The sequence below is a fragment of the Amaranthus tricolor genome, chromosome 1 (genome assembly GCF_026212465.1).
Source record: "Amaranthus tricolor cultivar Red isolate AtriRed21 chromosome 1, ASM2621246v1, whole genome shotgun sequence".
NCBI lineage: Eukaryota > Viridiplantae > Streptophyta > Magnoliopsida > Caryophyllales > Amaranthaceae > Amaranthus > Amaranthus tricolor.
The window spans coordinates 35,139,836-35,162,095 of NC_080047.1; the positions used below are offsets into that span (position 1 = coordinate 35,139,836).

The window sequence follows — 22,260 nt, forward strand, 5'->3', positions numbered from 1 at the left end:
TCCTATAAATAGGATTCATCTCTCTTAGAATCATTTACCAAAAACACACTTTGAGAGAAAGCTATTATTTTGATTGAAACTTGAGAGTGTTCATCATTGTTCTAGCATTTTGAGATCTTGAGAGGATTGTTCTCAAGATAGGGGAGGTTTATTATAATTGTATTGTTGATACATTTATAATAAAACTACATTTGAGGGGGAGGTATCCAAGATACCTCAATAAACAATTGTGTTCATCCTTTGCTTTGATTTTCATTGTTAAACCTCTTTGAGACTTTCCTTTCATAAATGAATTTGTCTCTATTATTTTTTCAAACACCTATTAAAAATCAGAATCGATATTCTCTAAAGACCTATCTCTTATTTAACCAGGGCCTATTAAATATTAAGAACGACACACAAAATCAAAATTCATAAACATAATCAAAACTAAGCTGATGCTTCATTAACTAATACTTCAGAAATTTCTACAGTAATCCTCATAATATCATAACAAATTCATACATACATCTACCGGTACATAGTCTAGCTCATTCTAATACTAGCTAGTAGTATCATATTACTTTATTGTATCTGAGGAAGTGTTTTTCCTTTATTATTCTTAATTGTTTTATTTGTACGCACATTCGCTTCAGCAATACAACAATTATTAACAAAGTTTGTGTGATTACACTTTATAATTAGCTCCAAGATTGGATATGTTGGTAATTGCAATCGAATGAATTCACACCACTGATATGTGTAAATATGTCCGAGGATTCCACCATTTCATCCTCTTCTTTGATTGTCAACTGTTATTTTATCAAAGTACAAACACTTGTAAGCCTTCTTTTCAGTTTGAATAACATAAACGATATTATCCAAATATAATCGGCTAGTTTGGTAATCTTTATTAAGTGGAAATAGTAATGATTTATAGTGTAAATTTTCATGATATTTATCATGCCATTGACATGATAATGAAAGTTTGATCACAAAAAAGTTTTGAACTTTACAATTTTCCATTACCATCTAACCACATATTTAAATGGTAAAGCATTGAAATGAATTTTGTGAAGAAAATGAGATTGTTGAAGGAGTATAACCATGACCATTAAACTTATCAAGAGATATTTTTATCAAAATTACACTAATTTTTCCATTACAATTCCCATCATTTTGTACCGGTTACCAAACGGGTTGTATCTGGCTCTTGATAAGCGGGTTTAATCTTAACTACGAGTTTGGTAATCGATACTAAATAGTGAGAATGATAATGAAAAGACAGTGTAATTTTGATAGGAATGAATATCTCTTGACAAATTTAATGGACATGCTTATTTTCCTAAAACAATCTTATTCCTTCACAAAATTCATTCCAATGTATTATCATTTGAATATGGGGTATTAGGCGGTAATGGAAGATTGTGAACATAAAAACCTTTTTATGATCAAACATTCATCACCACAGTGAAAAAAACATGATACATATCATGAAAATATAAACTAAAAATCTTTTTCATTCCCATCATTTGATACTGATTACCAAACAGGTCATAACTGGAAAGATTTAAAAGAAAAACTTAATTCAAAAGTATATTGAACTGACTTGGCACTCATTTTTCGTGCTAAGTATATTATTATACAATTCAATATTATTAGATTATTATCAAATGACCTGAATCTAAACGGGTTCCACCCTTGATTCCTCATTACTATAAATAAATAAATAAATAAATAAATATATATATATATATATATATATATATATATATATATATATATATATATATATATATATATATATATATATATATATATATATATATATATCATAGAGAACTTTACATTTAGAGGTGTTCATCAGATTATCGATTCGATTTCGGGTTACGTGTTTTGGGTCGATTCAAAATCGGGTCTTGTGTCCACGTTGATTTTTACAAAATTTTAAATTCATTTTAAAGTATGGTTAAGTCGAATTGGTTTACAAGGTCAGGTAAATATCTAGTCATCGGTTTATTTTGAACACCTTTATTTACATTGAACTTAAACTCAAACAAAATAACAAAATATTTTGATCTTTTAACACTAGCATGGTTTTTCTATAGGAAAATTTGCTGAAATTAATCTCAACTATCACTCGTTGCCAAAATTAATCACATCTATCAATTATTTTTTAATAATCCCAACTATACTCCTAATTTGTTCAAAATATACCCACCCCTGGTAACTGGCAGCAGCAGGTATCCTCTTTATTTATTTTTTCTTTTTTTTACTCAACTCTTCAAAAATAACCCATCATCCTCCTCCATCCTCCATTACTGACCCCTATAGAACCTTCCCCAAATTCAAAACAAAACCCCAAAAATTTAGTTGAACGTGAAGAATAAGGTCTCGGTGTTGAAGAAGATCAATTGAAGGTGAGGAAGTCCAAGGTGCTACTCAATTTCGGTTCTTCAATGGTAATGTCGATTTCCCCTTATTAATTAACTAGCATTTAACTTTATTTTTTTTTGTAATCTGTTGTTTTTGGATGGTATTAGTTGTTGATTTTGCGCTCTTTTTACGGTTTAAGTTGGTGTTTTTGACAAATTTACTGCAAAATTTTGGTTTGGGAGTTAATTCAAATAGACAAATAATGGTTTAGATTATGTTGGTGGTGAAGGTTGTACCATAGAAATTGATGCAGACCTAATTTCGTGGTTTGATTTAGATGATTTAGTAGTGAGTAAGGTTGGGGTTGATTATGAACATTCTTTGTTTTTATGAACCCAGCTTGTGTGCAATTTGGTTATTCTGAGAAGTTAGGGTTCATCAATGGAGGAGTAATAGGAAAGGAGTAATAGGAAAGAAGAAGGAGGGGATTAATAGATGAAGGGGAAGGGTTATTTTTGAAGAGTTGAGTTAAAAAAAAGGAAAAAAAATAAAGGGGAAAGATACCTGCTGCTGCCGGTCACCAAGGAGGTGGGTATGTTTTGAACAAATTAGGAGAACAGTTGGGATTATTAAAAAATAATTAATAGTTGAGATTAATTTTGACCAACGGGTGATAGTTGAGATTAATTTTAGCAAATTTTCCTTTTTTATATATTGAAAAGGGCTAACAAATGCACTCTTCAACATAGGAAAAAAAAAAGAATCGAAGTAATAGATCCTTAAGAATATATACATGTCTTAATTTCTTCTTAAATTTTATGGTTAGAAAATAATAGAAGAATATATAGCTTACTTCCTCATCGTCATCATCATCATGGTTATTTGTGTCTCTGCAATGGGAATCTCCATATTCATCATTCTTAGCAAACCTTCCTCTCACTCTTGGCCGGCTATCTGCTAATGTCTTACGGCATGCATACTGTAATTAGAGAAAAATAAGGAACGAAGAATTTCGAGGCTCTATTTAAATTTTAATTATTTGAATAAATTGAGGCCCTTCAATAAAACTAATTAACATTTGACCAATATCAAATTTAATAACTGATAACTAAAAATAAAAAATTATAATATGATTGACTTTTAAAATGTGAAAAAAGACCATTTTATAAAGTCAAATACATGACTAGATAAAAAGTACAATAAACAAATATTGCAAATCACTGTTATACTTGTTGGGAAAAGATTCAAATAGAGCAGAAATTAAATCCAAAAAATATAATAATGAACGAAAAATATGGTATCCAATTTCTAGAAGAAAAGTATCCACTTAGCATGAATAGCAATTTGGACATTCTTGGGATGATAAAGATAAGATTAAGCATAAATTAACAAGAAAAGCCCCAATGAAACCTAATCTAAGACAACTTAGAACTTCGATCGAGTGTTGTTAGACTGAAAACGATGCTATATTAGAGTTCGAACAATGTGCTTCAAACTCCAATATTCCTAAGATTGAATGTATGAAGTCTGGTGACAAACAAATTACGCTATCAATGATATCGATGTTTGTAGGAGAAAATAATGCAATAAAAATGACACAAAAATTTAACGAGGCTCACGCAATTAAGGCTACGTCCTCCAGTGTGTAGTATCTCGCTTATATTATCAAAAAGGAGTTCAAAGAACTCTCAAATGGAGAATTATAATAGAGAAGAGATTAGGCTAAGTGTTTAGGTTTGGGTATTTTTGTGGATGATCTTTGGATGAACAAATGAGTTCCCTATTTATAGGGGAGATCACACTAATCAACATTTAATACACTAAAGCTATGAATAAATGATAATAAAACAGCCCCAAGCACTTGAAGAGTCAAAAAAAAGGCATCCTAGGAACATCAGAGGATCCGCCGACCAAAGTAGAAGCTCGCTCGGTCGAGTGGCTTGGTCGAGCGGGCTACAGCAAGCTACTGGAAGTATTCTGTTTGTTTGCTCGACCTACCCAGGAGCTTGCTCGGTCGAGCGGCCTGGTCGAGCGACCTTCAGGAGGCATTATGACAACTTTGTTCGACCCAGAATAGTAGAGCATCTTTTCCACTTCTTCATTAAGATTCATAATTCCCATGTTTAAGTCACTTCATCAACACACCATTTATTTTATGCATTGATCATCAACTTAATCACTCATTAAATTTCTCAAGAGATACCATCTCTATGTGCATGACTTGATTGTGCACTCAAGTCACCATTAACATTAATAATCTCCACCTTGACTTGAGTTCACCCATGTCAATGGATTTCTCTAATTCACTCCAACATAATATAACAACTTACAGAACTACATACTCAAAACAAAAAAAAAAAAAAAACATAAACAACACATGTGCATAAACATAGCATATGCACTAAAATGCCCTTAAAGGACTCACAAGAGTATGAGATTTTAATTACCAATCAAGTCCATATATGGACTCATTGGGATATGTTGGAATTATTCTCGAACTTTCATTGCTTAATGAAGTATCATCAACTTCATCATCGTGCTTGGTTGAAGTAGTGGACACACAAGCCGAACTAATTAAGGTTGAACCCACAAGCATATAGAAGTCATCATTAATGGATACTTTTTCAAGAACAAATTAGGACCGTTGCCAACCTTCAAAACTCCACCTTCACCAATGCATCTAAAACCTTCTTTATCCAAAATACTAAGGGAAATTAAGTTTCTATTCATACCTAGAACATGAAGGACTCCGGTCAATGTTCTTACAACACCATCAAACATGATAAATTTAACATCTCCAACACCAACTATTGGACAACTAGCCTCATTGCCCAAAGTGACTTTTCTTCCATCAACCTTTTAATAAGTTAAGAAGAAACTAGAGTCCAAAGTCATGTGTCTCGAACATCCAAAATCCAAAATCCAAGAATCACCATCCTTATATTCACTAGTAATAACAAGAGCACCAACATCATAATCCTCACTTTCAACATAGCTAGCTTCGGTGGAGATAGCCTTCGTGGACTTGCTTTCATCGGATTGTTTGGCTTTCAATTTCCAACAATCTTCTTGAGGTGACCTTTCTTCTTACAAAAGTCCTTAACAAGCAAAGCATCATTGGAATCTTTAGACGCCTTTTGAGCAAATTAAGAATCAATAAGGTCCTTTTGAGTCAAGGCCTTTCTAACATCCTCGCTACTCAACGTGTCTCTTCCATATAACAATGTTTCCCTAAAATGCTTATATGAAGGCGGTAGTGAAACTAACAATAGAATAGCCAAATCCTCATCATCCACTTTTAAATCAATATTTTGCAAATCCATAATTATTGAGTAAAATTCATCAATTTGCGGTTTCATGGGCTTCCCTTCTTGCAATCTGAGATCATACAAACGACTCTTTAACAAAATTCGATTGGTAACACTCTTTTCCATATAGAGTGATTCCAACTTTCCCAAATGCCTTTTGAAGTTTCCTCCTTTATAACTTCTCTCAAAACTTCATTAGAGAGACAAAGTTGTATGGCAGAAAGAGCTTTCGCATCCATTTCTTCCCATTTTGCCTCACTTATGCCTTTGGGTTTCTTCTCCTCACCATCAAGTGCTTTATGCACTCTATTTTGTATCAAAATTGCTTTCATTTTGAAAGTTCACGCTCCTATCAAACTTCTCAATATCGAGTTTCATTGTAGCCATGTCGCACCAATATGACCTCTAAATCAAGATAATAACGACTTGGCTCTGATACCAATTGAAAACGATGCTATATTAGAGTTCGAACAATGTGTTTCAAACTCCAATATTCCTAAGATCGAATTTATGAAGTCTTGTGACAAAAAAATTCCACTATCAATGATCTCGATGTTTGTAGGAGAAAATTATGCAATAAAAATGACACAAAGATTTAATGAGGCTCACCCAATTAAGGCTACGTCTTCCGGTGTGTAGTATCTCGCTTATATTATCAAAAAGGAGTTCAAAGAACCCTCAAATGGAGAATTACAATAGAGAAGAGATTAGACTAAGTGTTTTGGCTTGGGTATTTTTGTGGATGATCTTTGGATGAACAAATGAGCTCCCTATTTATAAGGGAGATCAAACTAAGCAACATTTAATACATTAAAACTATGAATAAATGATAATAAAATAGCCCAAACACTTGAAGAGTCAAAAAACAGCATCCTAGGAGCGTTTGAGGATCCACTCAATCAAATTAGAGGCTCGCTCTGTCGAATGGCCTGGTCGAGCGAGCTACAGCAAGCTACTGGAAGTATTCTGTTTGTTCGCTCGACCTACCCAGGAGCTCGCTCGGTCGAGCGACCTTCAGGAGGCATTCTGACAGCTTAGTTCGACCCAAAATAATAGAGCATCTTTTCCACTTCTTCATTAAGATCCATAACTCCCATGTTTAAGTCACTTCATCAACACACCATTTATTTTATGCATTGATCATCAACTTAATCACTACATTAAGTTGTACACTTAATCACCCATTAAATCTCTCAAGAGATACCATCTCCATGTGCATGACTTGATTGTGCACTCAAGTCACCATTAACATTAACATAGACAAAACCATATGAAGTCATATGTTGTTATGCATTCGATAAAGATACGGTAGAATAAAAGTCCCATATATGAAAATATAAGAATGGAAAATGAATTAAAGATTTCCATATAATTTTACGTTGAAAGAAGAGATAAAAAAATAAGAATGAATTGGTGTGAGGATTGAGAAATAAAGATGGAGATATATTGGAAACATAACAAAAGTAATGTTAAGTGACTAATACATACTTGAAAATGGGTGAAAGAAGGCTTTAATGTTTCAGGAAATATTTTAATACAATCTTCAAAGCCCTGACCATTTGTTTGGCATAGCGAAGTTCTTGCCAACTGTACTATGTTGTATTATTGAATAGTGATGGAGCGTTAATATGTGAGGTCCTTCTTATCGGGGGCTTCTAGATGGCTGGCTATTCGGAATGGACTCAGAATCGGGCCTGAGAAAAATACAAGTTTTTATGTTTTTTTAAAAGAAAATTTTTTTAAATTTATGTGACTTAAAAGCTAGTAATTAAACCAAAACCAAAGTAACATAGACAAATATAAACTAATATTCGATATTCCTTAATTTTTGGGTTGGGGTACCTTACACCTCCACATGCTCACAACCACTTTTGAAGTGCTGAGTAACTTAACGGCCTGTTTCTTAATCCATACTAATTGATAATAGTCGAAAAGATTGTAATGTATGAATTTTCATGAAATATATCATGTGATTTTCAAGTAGTAAAAGTTTGATTATAAAAATGATTTTGTTTATAATTTTTCATTACGATCTAATATCACCTTTTTAAATGGTAATACACTAAAATATATTTTATGAACAAAATGAGATTGTTGAAGGAGACCAAACAGGACCCTTAACTTTGTCGAGAGATATTTCCACCAAAATTACACTAACTTTTTATTACCATACATACCATTTAACGGCTCATTTGGTAACCCGTATTAAATGGTGAGAATGTTAATGAAATGTTAATGTAATTTTGGTAAGAATATATGAATCATTAAGTAACAATTACCAAACAGACATTAAGAATACTTAACAAACATCAATGAAATCATGCAAAAATATATAAAATAAACCTTAATTTTCTTGTTGAAATTCCTCTCATTTCTTTTCTTCAAGTATCTATGAATCTTTTCTTTCCTCTGCTCCATAGATAACTTCCCAACTTTGAAGGTTGAATCGTCTAAACTTGATATCTCTGTATTTATGGGAGCAGAGCTCGTTGCTACACTTACCAATTGTGAATTCTCATTGCTAAATGCCTAGAACAAAGAAAGAAACTATTATAAACTAATAATGCCAAATACAAATTACAATTTGAGAATTTGTATTTTTCCTTTTTTGATGGCCAAATAAATTACAAAATACACTAAGAACAAACTTAAAGATTATCTTTGTAACGACAACCGTTACCCGGAAACTTGATACTTGTTGTAAGCGTGTAATGACTATTCTTTTGTGATATTTCCCCCACAAAGACACTTGGGTTTAACTTGAAAATTTACAATAGATACAAACAACACAACACACCCTTAGTACTTAGGATATGTAACTTAATAACCAGTGTTTGATGAATTATAAACTTTAAAAGTTCTAACAAAAAGTTTATAACTCTTTTTGAAAGAACACAAGTGAAAGAGAAAAGCAAGAATGAGAATTCAGAAAAAATTATTGTGTGAAGCATCCTTCCCAAGCCCCTATTTATACTAGTTCAAGTATAGTTAAGGGTCATGGCACATTCAATCACCCATTGATAATCAACTTTAATAACCTCCAATCAATACCATTAACCAAGATATTCATGAGCATTATTCTTCCTCATTATGCTTTTGTAACATCATTTTTGATATGAAATAAGAGAAGAAATCCAATGCAATTAACTCAAAGGAAACGTAAAAACATAACAGTCAGATCAGAGGAAAAAGCCGAATCGGCTTTTGCTCCAACCCCAGGAAAGCCGATTCGACTTTTTCTACTAGACAAAATCATTTTTTCAGTACCTAAAGCCAAGTCAGCTTTAAGCCCATTCTTAGCAATGCCGAGTCGGCTTTTCCTGCTGTCTGGGTTTTCTAATTTACTTTTGTCCTATCCTTTGAAGCCTTTTGGACCTTGTATTTTAATACATATTGTCCCACTACTATTTGTAGTACTTGGTAATTATTTTACTTAGGATTATTATACACTAAATGTTCAACTAAACAAACACAAACGAAACCCAATATCATTGAATTTACTTAAAAAAACACAATTGTTCACAGAACTTGATTTCCGAAAAAAAAAAAAAAAAAAAAAAAAAAAAAAAAAAACTTACCTGCATTTCCCCTGAATTATAAGAAGTTAATTGATCAGTGGAGAAAATCCCACTATTATCTGCTTGAAAATCCAAATCTTTAGGTTTAAAATCAAAGGGGATAGAAAAGTTTTCATTTAATATCCCAGAATTTTCAGCAGTACCCAATACAGTGTTAATATCGGCCTGCAAAAAGGCAGGATCATGAAAAGAACAGCTAGAGGAAGAAGTAGCAACAGAAGCTAAAGGATTCAGGCTTGAGAAAGTTGGGATTGATGATAAAGAATCATCACCATACAACGGGCCTAAAGGCGAGATGAGAGACAGAGTTGTAGGATCAATAGGAGAAGGGTATTGCTTTAGGCCACTGCTTATTCCCAAATCAGATAATTCTAGCTTGTATGGATCTGGTTGGATGTTGGGGTTACATTGAGGGGTAATGGAGAAATCAATTGAGTTAGATATGTCGCTGTCGAACACCGATTGTGAGGCGAGCATGATTTCTTGGTGGTTGTTGAGGCGGCTTCTTGTTATGGTGTTTACGGTTGCGGTTGTGGTGGTGCCGTTGTTAGTGCTAGTTGCTTTGGTAGTCATATGTTCATTTTGATTACTTAGTTTGCTTTGCATGTCCAAAATTTCTCCACAAGAATTTCCCCCATGAGATGATTCTTGATTCTCGTAGTAGTAGTAATTAGGGTTTGAAGTGACTTTGGGATTCTGTAAATCTTGAAATAACTCTGCATCATAATAATCCAAAATCTGATCGCTGATATTCGGGATCGAAATCTCATCCTACACCCCAAAATAAACACATCATTGGCATAATTGATGTAAAAATTAATTAAAAAAACAAATAGCATTTTGTAAAACTTCTAAAAGCACCTTGGATTGCTTTGAGTTTCTCATGTAGAATGGTATTTTAGTAGGAGGTTGAAATAGAGAGCTAATATTATGTAAAAACTAACATAACAATGCTTCATCCTAATATAAAAACCAAAACATGTCAAGAAATTTTTTTTGATAGACATAACATGCAATGTTTTTTACCCTAAATTGCAACAATAACAACGTCTTTGTCTGTTTTTGCACCAATATCATGCACATAGTTGATGTGAACAATGAATCAAGTCTTTATTTCCCTTCTAATCATGAGCAAAAACAGAAAGTAAAACCCACCATTGTCATGCTTTTATATATACTAAAAAGCATCAAGAATACATCTTTAACAATTTTGTCCAAAACACATACTCAACCAAAAGTTCTTGAATTAGATTCTTGATATGTCATTATAAGCCAACTTAACAAGAAGTCACGAATTAGAATCTCAATCCCCTTCACTTAAAGTAATATTCAGCGCTATGTATAAAAAAGACATATGATACATTTATATTTCTAGTCAAAGGATTCTCGTGTTAGAGTATATAACATAACCTAAACAAATATTAAACTATATTTGTAATTGTACCTTAGAAAACAATTTTAGTGCATGGCCAAATATCTTAGGTAAAATTTGAAACCAAGACTTTTCTGCTCTTCTTTTGATTTAATATATAATGTTAATATTGGTATATTGAAAATCATAAACTGCCTAATCAAATATAGTTAAGTTTAATCTACTTTGAGGTGCTAAACAATTGATATATCATCCTTTTCAATTCTAAAAAAGTAATGGATATTAAGCCAATTATCTAATTTAATAATAAAAATTGTTTGATTAATTGGGTAATATATGGAGAAGTTTGAATTTTTATTTTTTATTGTAATATAGATGTCAAAATTTTTTGCATGGTAATGGAAAAATATAATAATAATGATCCTAATATAAATTTATATCTAATAGTTCTAGTTTAAAAATGTTTATTCCAACATGGACATCAAAAACATATACTTATCCAGATTAGATCAATAAACATAATATTCTTTTTATTTTGGAAGTGTAAGATATTTTGGAGATTAAAAATTGTTATGGATAAATTCATATAGGAAATTGATCGGACTTTGCTCGAAATATTCAATAAAATTAACATGTATTTAAAAGATAAGATCTCTCACTAAAAAAATATATAGTCTATTTTCTCTTTTTTTTTTACTATGTTTTGAAATAAAAGAAAAACATCTTTTAGATTATGAAGAAAAAATAAATATATAAAAATTCAATAATAATCCAAATAACAAAAAAATATGATTCTAGAATAAATTTTATGTGCTAACCAAATGTTCCAATAATGCTCCATAATGAAAGGAATATGATTATTTAAAAATGAATTTATGCTAATCAAATGTTCCTATGTTTAGCAACAAATTAGTTTTATTGTTTTCTTGTTTTATTATGCTTTTGAAACAATATCTATCAAACACGCAAATAACTTACTATAACTAGTTAGAAAAAAAAAATTTCTTACCACATTTATGCATACAGCATATATACACACATAATATTATTTATTTAATTAAGAAGAATTTATTTATTAAAAAATTTAAATTTATTCCTAATGCAAATGACCCCTAACAATAATTTTCAGGAATATATATATATATATATATATATATATATATATATATATATATATATATATATATATATATATATATATATATATATATATATATATATATATATATATATATATATATATATATATATATATACATACATACATACATACATACATACATACATACATACATACATACATACATACATACATACATACATACATACATACATACATACATATATATATATATATATATATATATATATATATATATATATATATATATATATATATATATATATATATATACATACATACATACATACATATATACATATATATATATGATATATATATATATATATATATATATATATATATATATATATATATATATATATATATATACATATATATATATATATATATACATATATATATATACATATATATATATATATATACATATATATATATATATATACATATATATATATATATATACATATATATATATATATATATATATATATATGTATATATATATATATATATGTATATATATATATATATATATATATATATATATATATATATATATATGTATATATATATATATATATATATGTATGTATATGTATATATATATATATATGTATATATATATATATGTATGTATATATATATATATATGTATATATATATATATATATATATATATATATATATATATATATATATATATATATATATATATATATATATATATATATATACATATATATATATATATATACATATATATATATATACATATATATATATATATATACATATATATATATATATATACATATATATATATATATATATATACATATATATATATATATACATATATATATATATATATATATATATATATATATATATATACATAATAGATTGTTTTGTTGTTGATATCAAAAGGTGTTCGTAAAATATATCTAGTCATTTCTATGGAATAAAATGTTGATCATAAAAAAATCATAAATTTTTTTACCGTCTAATAAAATTTAAATTTTGATCGTAAAATGTATTTATTAAAATTAATATGCATTTAAAAGATAAGATCTCTCAATAAAAAAAAGAATATAGTTTTTTTTTACCATGTTTTGAAGTAAAAGAAAAAAATTGTTTAAATTATAAAAAAAAATTAAATAAAGATTCAATAATAATCCAAATAACAAAAATAAAACGACTTTTAAATAAATTTATGTGCTTGCCAAATGTTCCAAAATTACTCCATCACAAAAGGAATATGACTTTTCAAAATGAATTTATGCTAATTAAATGTTCTTATGTTTAGCGACAAATTAGTTTTATTATTTTCTTTTTTATTATGCTTTTGAAACAATATCTAAGAAACACGCAAATAACAGGTTAAAACTTGTTAGAAAAATTAATTTATTTTCTCACCATATTTATGCATGTAGCATATATGCACATTTAATATTATTTCTTTAATTAGGAAGAATTTATTTTTTTAAAAAAATAAATTTGTTCCTAATACAACTTACCCCTAACAATAATTTTAACATTAAATATCAAAATAAAACTTGAATATTATGTAAAAAAAAAATAATATAATAGTTCATTTTGTTGTTGGTACAAAAGGTGTTCGCAACATGTATCCAGTTATTTCTACATAATAAAATTTTGATCATACAAAAATCAGAATTTCTTTTTACTATCTAATACCATTGTTTTCAAATAGTAATACATTAAAATGAATTTTGTAAAGAAAATAAAATGATTGAAGCCTAGGCCAGCCCTACAATTTTAGAGGCCTGGGCGAAAAATATATTGTGGGCCCTAATTACATAAAAAAACATAGATTATAAATTTTAGTATTAATAAGGAAATTTTGTTAAAAAATACCTATTACATTTCATTTTTTTGTCACAAACTACCAAGAGTAGTTTTTTTTATCAAAAATTATCTACAAAAATTGACTTTTTATCAAAATCTATTTGGATTTTTTTTTTCCAAAACCACCAAAATAATCTATTTTCTATGTAAAACACTACCACAGATAATAAAAGACGTTTAATTTTACAATAGTATAGACATGTATGTATTAATTGTGTCTTATTTACATCGAAAACATCAAAAGAGATCGCATGTTTTGACTGATTCAACCTTCTATTAACTTTTCCTTTTTTGATTTTCAATAAAAAAAATTCATTAAAAGATATTGTTTAACAAAAAAAAATGATATACTATAAATGCATAATATAATTAGGAAATAAATTAGAAAAACCAAAAAGATAAATCGTAAATTTATAAAATAGCCTTAAAACAAATAAAGCCATAAAGAAAATTAGAAAATTGGCAAAATTTGCATGATCTCTTTTAAGTTGTATTGAATATTAGTTTAAACAAGATTTTGATGACTAGTGGCTTCCGGTGGCAGTGTAGTCTCCGTGGCTATTCGCCACACAAGAGCCCCAAGTTCAAGTCTCGGCCAAAGCATTATTGTATATATTTTTTAGTGGGCCCTGGGCGTAGGACCAATTTGCCCTTGCCTTTGCCCAGAGCCAGCCCTAATTAAATTAAAAAGGGTAATTATTCAAATACACCAACTTTTTTTCTCATTAAAAATGTTTAATATGGATTATCAAGCGAGCCGTAAGAGTAAAAAAAAAATAAAATGGAATTATTACTTGTAAAGGGTCGGCCGTTTGATCTTCTGACGGATACGTTGATGGAGTAGGATGATGAGGAGGAGAAGGAACAGGAGGCGGATTAACAACATCTTCTAATGACATACAGGAAATAATGGAGGATGATTGATTAATTTATTTTAATAATTAGGCTCAGTAATAGGAATGTGTGAAGTACAGTCAAATGCATGGAATCGAAGCTTCATACATGAAAAAAATAAAAAATAAAAAATAAAAAAAATAAAAAAACATCAAAAGCAAAGGAGAGAATAGAGGCGACAAGTAAACAAGAACCAGGGAGCAATATATAAGGAAAAATGAAGACAAATATAGATATTTTCTGTAAGAATTAGGCTTTTAATCTAATATTCTAATATTTACCTGGAAAAGATCCTATTATTTAGCTAAGCCATCAAACCTAAATATTTTTTTGTTTAGATAACATGATTTATATTTGCTTAATTAATTATAATTGGATTCATTTACATATTAAACCCAGTGAATATAAAGTTTTTAGCATTCTTTCATCACAAGCAAAAGCTTTTTTTATTTTTTATTTTTACACTTTCACTGTTCTACCTTTCGACTTTGACTCTTGTTCAACATATCACATCGTGTATCACATCCCAATGCAAATACTGATAGAATTTAATTTATTGTAAAATTATATAAATATTTGGATCATGAAATTAATTTAAAATGGTAAAAATTAAAAATATGTGTAAATAATGTAAATGTTCAAGTGACAATTTTTCAAATAATTAGACATGTAATAAAAGATGTATAGACATGCTTAAAATATCTATATTTGGATAACAAAATTATGTTAATAATATGAACTTTTTCCTTTAGAAAAAAATGTGCACTCGATAAGATAGTATGTATAACTTAAAATGTGCACTCGATAAGATAGTATGTATAATTTTTCATAAATATGTTTATCTTTATTTGAACTTTATAACTTGTATATAACTATTAACCAAGATTATCCAAATCTGAGTTATATATGGCCCAACTTATACACAAAATTGTACTAAATCTGCTAAAATAACCAACTTATCCTAACTTCTCTAAGCAATGTAGGACAAAGTTTGTTATTCTCGCTTTTCTCCCCTTTATTTGAAGGAGTGTAACACTTCCATTTTTTTAAACAATATGAGACAAAATTTGTTTTGTTTACTATAAGGAAATATTTAGCTATCACTTCTTTTGTAAGAGACCTGGCGTTTATTTTGTTCTCCAAGTAATTTGGAACAAAATATTTATATATTTTCTCCCTTTTCTTATATAACATAAAATTAACTTTATTTTGTTCCCAAAGTAATGTGGGACAAATGTTTTTTTTTGATATTTTGCTCTTATATTTTGTATTTATAAGTAGCAATAGACTTGCAAATTGTTCCTCCAGCAATGTGGGACGATTTGAATTTCGCAATATTGCAATTTGTTCCCCATTTTGTTTAGAGTTCATCCGAAAGCCATCGATCAATATCTCCCTTAATTCTCTGAAATTTCCATACCAAATTGGAAGCAGCAAGCAGTCTCCTTCTGGTATTTCAGATTCACTTTCAAATCGTGTTGCTTCTGCAAGGATTTGGTAGTAGATGGCATAATCTAATGTATATAGTTTCTTAAATAAAAGGACTGAGAATGTTGTAAAGAAAAGCAATTTCATTTTTAAAGCTTAAAAAGGACTATTTCCTACAACATTATTAAAATAATGAGAATTACTCAATAGTAAAAATATGAATATTAAAAAAAAAGGCTAAAAATTAGGAATCGGAGAGATTTGATTTCTACCACACTACATATCTTGATTACTTGTTTAATTGAACGAGTAAAATTTAAGGCTGTTGCATTAGGGGTTAAAGTTTGATTAGTTTTTTATAAAATCAAGTTAAATTAAAGAATATTAATTTTTAATTTTTCAATCCACACTAAACTAAATTAGGCCCCAATTCAAATTGAACCAAACAAAATTACTTTAATATAGATTTTTTTAGTTCAAATCAATTCAAATTTCCAAATGAAAAAAAAATAAACTATAAATCAAATTGGAAAACCAAAATTGTAAACCAACAAAAACTAAATCATAGTAGCAAAAATAGGGATGGCAAAATGAAACTTGAATTATTGAATTAGGGCTTATTTTTGTTGCAAAAACACCAAGTTTTATTAGCATCGCCAATTAATTTCTTTTTGCATGTGAGCTTCACTCAACTAGTCTTTAGATCAATGTAAAAAATGAGCCCCTATTTTAATTTGATTCAAAATTTCTATTTTTTAGTTTTTAGTATACTCAAATCCAATCCAAATCAAAATATTTCAATTTTGAAATTTCCAATTTAAAACCAAATCAATTTATAACTAGTCCAAAAAATACTTATTAATAGATTTTTTTTTTATCCAAATAACTTTCACCCTCATCTTAATTTTATGTTTGGTAACTAGGCATTAATTAAATATATGACACAGCCAAAGAAGTAATTAATATTATTAATTTGCACATAATCTTGATTAAGTTTTATATAAATCTATGTGAAATTGCACTAACTACACCTATTATAATTCTACATAAACCTGATCAAACCTCAAATGAGAATAAAATTAGCTTTATACATAACTTTATCGCCAGAAAACTTATTCGCCAATGATGTACCAATCACATTGGTTAAGTACAAGAAAAAGTAATTGAATCAGCTCGAGATGGTCTCACTATAAAACAGACTTATATAATTAATTTAATTTTTTATTTGATGAATTTAAAATTATAAATATATTTTAACGCACTAAGCATACATGAGTCTGGCCAATAAGACCATATGATTTAAGAATTTGTAAATTTAGATTTGTTGAGGCACTAATAATTAGTTTCAAATTGTTATACTTTATAACAATAACAAGGTCAGTCAAAAAAGAATTAGCATTTTTTTTTTTGTCTAAAAGATTCATCACTTTTTTACATGGACATACACACTAGAGAAAAGTAAAAAAGATTAAGATAGGGAGAAAATGTGAAGTCTAGCTGACAACTTTGAGAAAAGAAAATATATTCGAAAGCCAAGACTAATTCAGGTTACTTCCATTTTATTCTAAAATCATGTCTGATAAGCTATTGTCTATAAAGTATGTCACTGCTCTATTATTAAGGTATTAACAAGAAAGCATTGCAAAAGGGTAAATGATCTTGCGACGTGTCAACCAATTGATGGCCACAAATTGATGAAAATACTTCAAATGTGAGATTAAATTTCCATCAATAAAATAATAAATTGCGGACTTCCATATATATTAAGTGAGCTAATCCTCCTACTATCATATGGTTTTGGGAAATAATAAATCTCACCGAGTGTATGTGCTAGTCAACGCTTATGACCCATGGGTTTGTGAGCCCGAGCCCAGGGATGTCCCCGCATCCACACAAGTGGACCACGGTGAGATTATGTGACGACTTATCACGGCCTAATACAAGTTTCTTTATTTTTTTTTTTGCCAAAACAATAACTATATAAATAAAGTATATCAATGTGTTTTGGGGCGGATTCAAAATTTATGTTCAATTGTCATAAACAAATGGTATGAATATATATGAAGTTTAAAAAAATGTCAAATAGTTATTCGACTAGGAAATTAAGTTTGGGCTGAAAATTCATTATATTTTATAAAATAGTATGCTTTTGACATTCTCAAACACCGTTTCATAACAGCAATAGATAAAGAAAAAGCTCAGGGTTTCTAAAATTAAGTGAGAGTTTTGGACTGTTGATGATGGTGACTTGAATTTGAGTCTCATCAATGGGGTAGATGATTCAAGATGGGTGATTGTGTTCAAAAGGGCAAAACCCAAGTAGGCTTTTGTGGGATAAGAACTCAAGACGAGTTGGCTAGTACTATTGCATAATGGTGCGTCTTCCAGTGTGCAACGCCGACTCGGCATCAGTAGCGACTTGCTGACAACCAAGTCGGCTTTAGGATCTGACAAAATGACGAAAATTTTCAGAACATGAAGCCGGCTTGGTGGTTGAGCAGGGGGAAGTGGCAGCCGACTCGGCTACTTGCTGCGAGAAATACGAAGCAGTTTCCTTTGCATTTTGGCCGGTTATTTTGGATTCCTTGTTACCTAAGCCTCTTCTTTTGAGGAGTAATATAAAAACCCCCTCTCAATTAGGGCTAGAGTTCATGTTAAAGAATACAAGAGGGAAAAGTGAGCCATTATGAAAACTTGATTCATCTTTGTAAATCTTTGCATATAGTGAAATTATTTGTTGTCGATGCCGATAGATGTAGTTATCACATTGATAGTGAACTACGTTAAATTCTTGGTGTTTTCTTATTGTTTGCATTGAATTTCTTTATTGTTTCTTTATTATTTTTCGATCTCTACTTCTGCTGTCACAAAACAATTGGTATCAAAGCTCAAGTTTAGTCCTTGGAGATTTTTTGAGGGAAACAATGGCAAAAAATTCTACAATAAGAATTAAGAAATTTACGGGGAAGAATAGCTTCGGGCTACGGCAAAATAAAATGAAGGCTTTGTTAAACAACAACAGATATGGCATCCTTTGGCTCCAAAGAGTACTACTTCAAGGTCTGAAGATAGATTGACTGACAGGCAATTAGCAGAAATAGAGAAAAAGGCTTATTCTACCATTTTTTAAATTTGGATGATCACATCATCATGAAGGTTGCTAATTAGGGTACGACGACTGAATTGTGGTTGACATTGGAGTCATTGTAAACGACTAAGTCGCTAACCAACAAATTATTGCTAAAACAACAGTTGTTTAGCATCCGAATGCAGTCAAGTACGCCCTTACAAGAACATCTAGAAAAACTTGACTTTATTTTACTTGATTTGTGTAATTTAGATGTAAAGTTGATGATGGGGATGTTGCGTTGAAATTACTTGTGACTCTACCGTCTATTTTTGAGAATTTTGTAAAGTCTTTTATTGTTAGTAAAGACTCATCAACTTTAGAAGAAGTGAACGCAACACTTTATATAAGGGAACTTACTTAGAAGCTATAGGTAATAATAAGATTAACGATAGTGGGTTATTTGTTGAATCTACGAAGTCTAAAAAGAAAAAAAGGGTATAACAAAGGGAATAATACTTGGTCAGGTACTGGAAACGACAATGATGGATCCTTTGAAACCGCTACTAGGACCTATTACTACTGTAAAGAATCGGATCACTTTAGAGCTAATTGTCCTATGAGGAAAAACAAATCTCAAGCTACTTAAGTTGAGGAAAAATCGAATGAGAGCTATAATTTAGATGAAGACTTAACATTAGTGATTTCTAGGTCTAGTGACTATTTGATAGTTAGGTTCTAAATTTGGGGTGTTTGTTCCATATAAGTATTGGTTTGGTACATGAGTCTTGCAATGGGGGTACGGTTATAGTTGGTAATAAAGCTCCTTACAAGGTCATGAGATTGACGACTACTAATGGGTGGAGGTTGACTTTGACTAGGATGCGGCATGTTCCTACTTTAGGAAAGAATCTAATTTCATTGGATACCTTGAATGATTTTGGGTACAATGGTGTGTTTTCAAATTGAGAGTTATCTATTTACAGGGGTTCTGAGTTGGTATTTAAGGATATCAAAAGGAACACCCTTTATGTCTTTGAGGGTATTACGCTGTCTATATCTGCAATTGCGCATCGATGTCTCACCAGGAGATGACTAGGATTTGACACACAAGGCTTTGTCATATGGGGGAGAAGGGGATGGAGCTATTGTCTAAGAGGAATCTTCTATCCGGGATTAAGGTTGCCAACCTTGAATTTTGTGAGCATTTTGTGTTTGGAAAAAACACTGGTCAAAGTTCACCGGGGCGCTCACATTACTAATGTTGTGCTTGATTACATCCATTCAGATAGGTGGGGTCCATCTAGAGTTGAAGGCATGAGAGGCTTCTGCTATTTTGTGTCATTTGTTGATAAGTCCCAATTCACATGGCTTAGGTTGTTTAAGTCAAAGGATGAGGCCTTCAAAACATTCAAGCAATAGAAAGCTTTGGTGAAGAATCAATAGCGTAAAAAGATAAAGAAATTACAAACAAACAATGAGCTAGAGTTTTTGCAAAGAGGAGTATTGTCGGCATCATACCGTTAAAATGACACCACAGCAGAACAATGTTGCTGCAATGAACTGAAAATTTCAAGAAAACAATAAATTGGGAATTGAAAGAATAGAATGACAAAAAGATGAATTATATTATCAGACTGAAGATTAAAGAACGATTACAAAATAACAAAAGATAGATCAAGCAATTCGAGAAGCTTGAGATCTCCTAAAAAGAGTATTAAATTCGCCCACAATTTGCTTAACAAGATTCTTGATGCTGATGACCCTCTAATTCCCCTTATTTATATGAAAACTACCACTTAAAACTAACTTATTCCCCAAGTTACCACTAACAAGGTAATTACCTAATTACCCCTTCGTAAACCAATTATCCCTAAATATCAAGTCATTGCAATACCGGTCATTTGAAGTTTCACTTTGCCCTCAAGGTGGATAAAGATTTACTTGGGCTTCCACCGTAAACAAGAAAAATTCAGTCTGAAAATGGTTGAGAGAAAAAATTTTGTGATGAGTCAGTTTGGATGAGTAGTATGAATATTCACTCTAAAAAATTTACTTGGATAGAATCCTTGGATCATTGGTTCGTAGAATCTTACTATGATCTTACCTCTACAGATAATACATCCTACTCCCACCTATTCATAGAGAATGAGACATTTGGGTTTTACACCAAAACCGAGGGGTAGAAGAACACTTAAAAGTGGGTGGAAAACTCTCTTTTTTCAGAAAGGACATTGATATTTTTGAGTTGTTACAGTAAGAATAAAAGGGTAAAAAATAATGACAAAAATAGAAATAAGACATTTTCAGTAAATTGGCCTAATAAGAAAATGTCTTACTCTCTATGAATAGGAAAGAGTAGCTAAGATCTAAATTATTCCCCTACTTTGGAATCATAAGACCGTAGACTAAAATTGTAATTTTAACAATAATGATTATGAACAGTGAATAAAAGTTAAAATATTGCGGGTGTAAAAAAAGAGAAAGTGCTTTATAATTAATTCATATAAGTATAAAAATCATGAGATGACTTGAAAAAACTTTCTTTAAGATTTAAGAGATTCATCAAATTTAGTATAGACAACGAGATCAGAACTGTTTCTAAAGGATTAGGGGAATCTGCCCCTACAAAATAAAATCAACACTAGCTTTTTAATATACTTCAAACACTATCATGATACATGTTAGTCATATCAATTGCTGTTCTTCCAAGCAGAAATGTTCGAATATTTATTCCCTCTAATATATTCAGAAAAAATGAAACTTCACGTTCACACGGTATCTACCTCTAATTTACGGGGTTTGCAATATTTTCCTTTTCGGTCTATCAAATATATGTTTTATAGTTTTCATTCATACATTTAATTTAATTTATCTTTTTATCTCATCAAATGGTAAGTTCAAAAATCACATTAAGTGAGATCACAACTATCATAGAGAGTCGTCTTATGAAATTTTTTAGTCCTAAGCAAAAATTTTATATATATATATATATATATACATATATATATATATATATATATATATATATATATATATAGCTTCCATCTTATTGTAACATGATAAAAAATCATGATTATAAATCATAAATAGGTAAAATTAATAATTATTCAGAGTCATATGAACATTACAGTCAGAGCTAATACAATTTCGAACAAGATTAGAAAACAAGACAATCACAAGTGAATTAGCTAACCATAAAAGTAGACAATTAGTACGACAAGGCTTGGTTAAAGCTTATA

At 29.7% G+C, this 22,260-nt stretch overlaps 1 protein-coding gene across 1 annotated transcript; it reads right to left on the minus strand.

Annotated features, from left to right (window-relative positions):
- Window positions 1–445: 445 nt before the first annotated feature.
- On the minus strand, window positions 446–14,667 carry LOC130821353 (uncharacterized). Its single transcript, XM_057687074.1, has 5 exons — window positions 14,424–14,667; window positions 9,242–10,012; window positions 8,007–8,192; window positions 3,209–3,334; window positions 446–791 (listed from the first exon to the last, which is right to left on the minus strand). Exons 1-5 carry the CDS (start codon window positions 14,526–14,528, stop codon window positions 681–683), a joined length of 1,299 nt encoding a protein of 432 aa, XP_057543057.1. The 5' UTR covers window positions 14,529–14,667; the 3' UTR covers window positions 446–680.
- Between the last annotated feature and the right edge of the window lie 7,593 nt (window positions 14,668–22,260).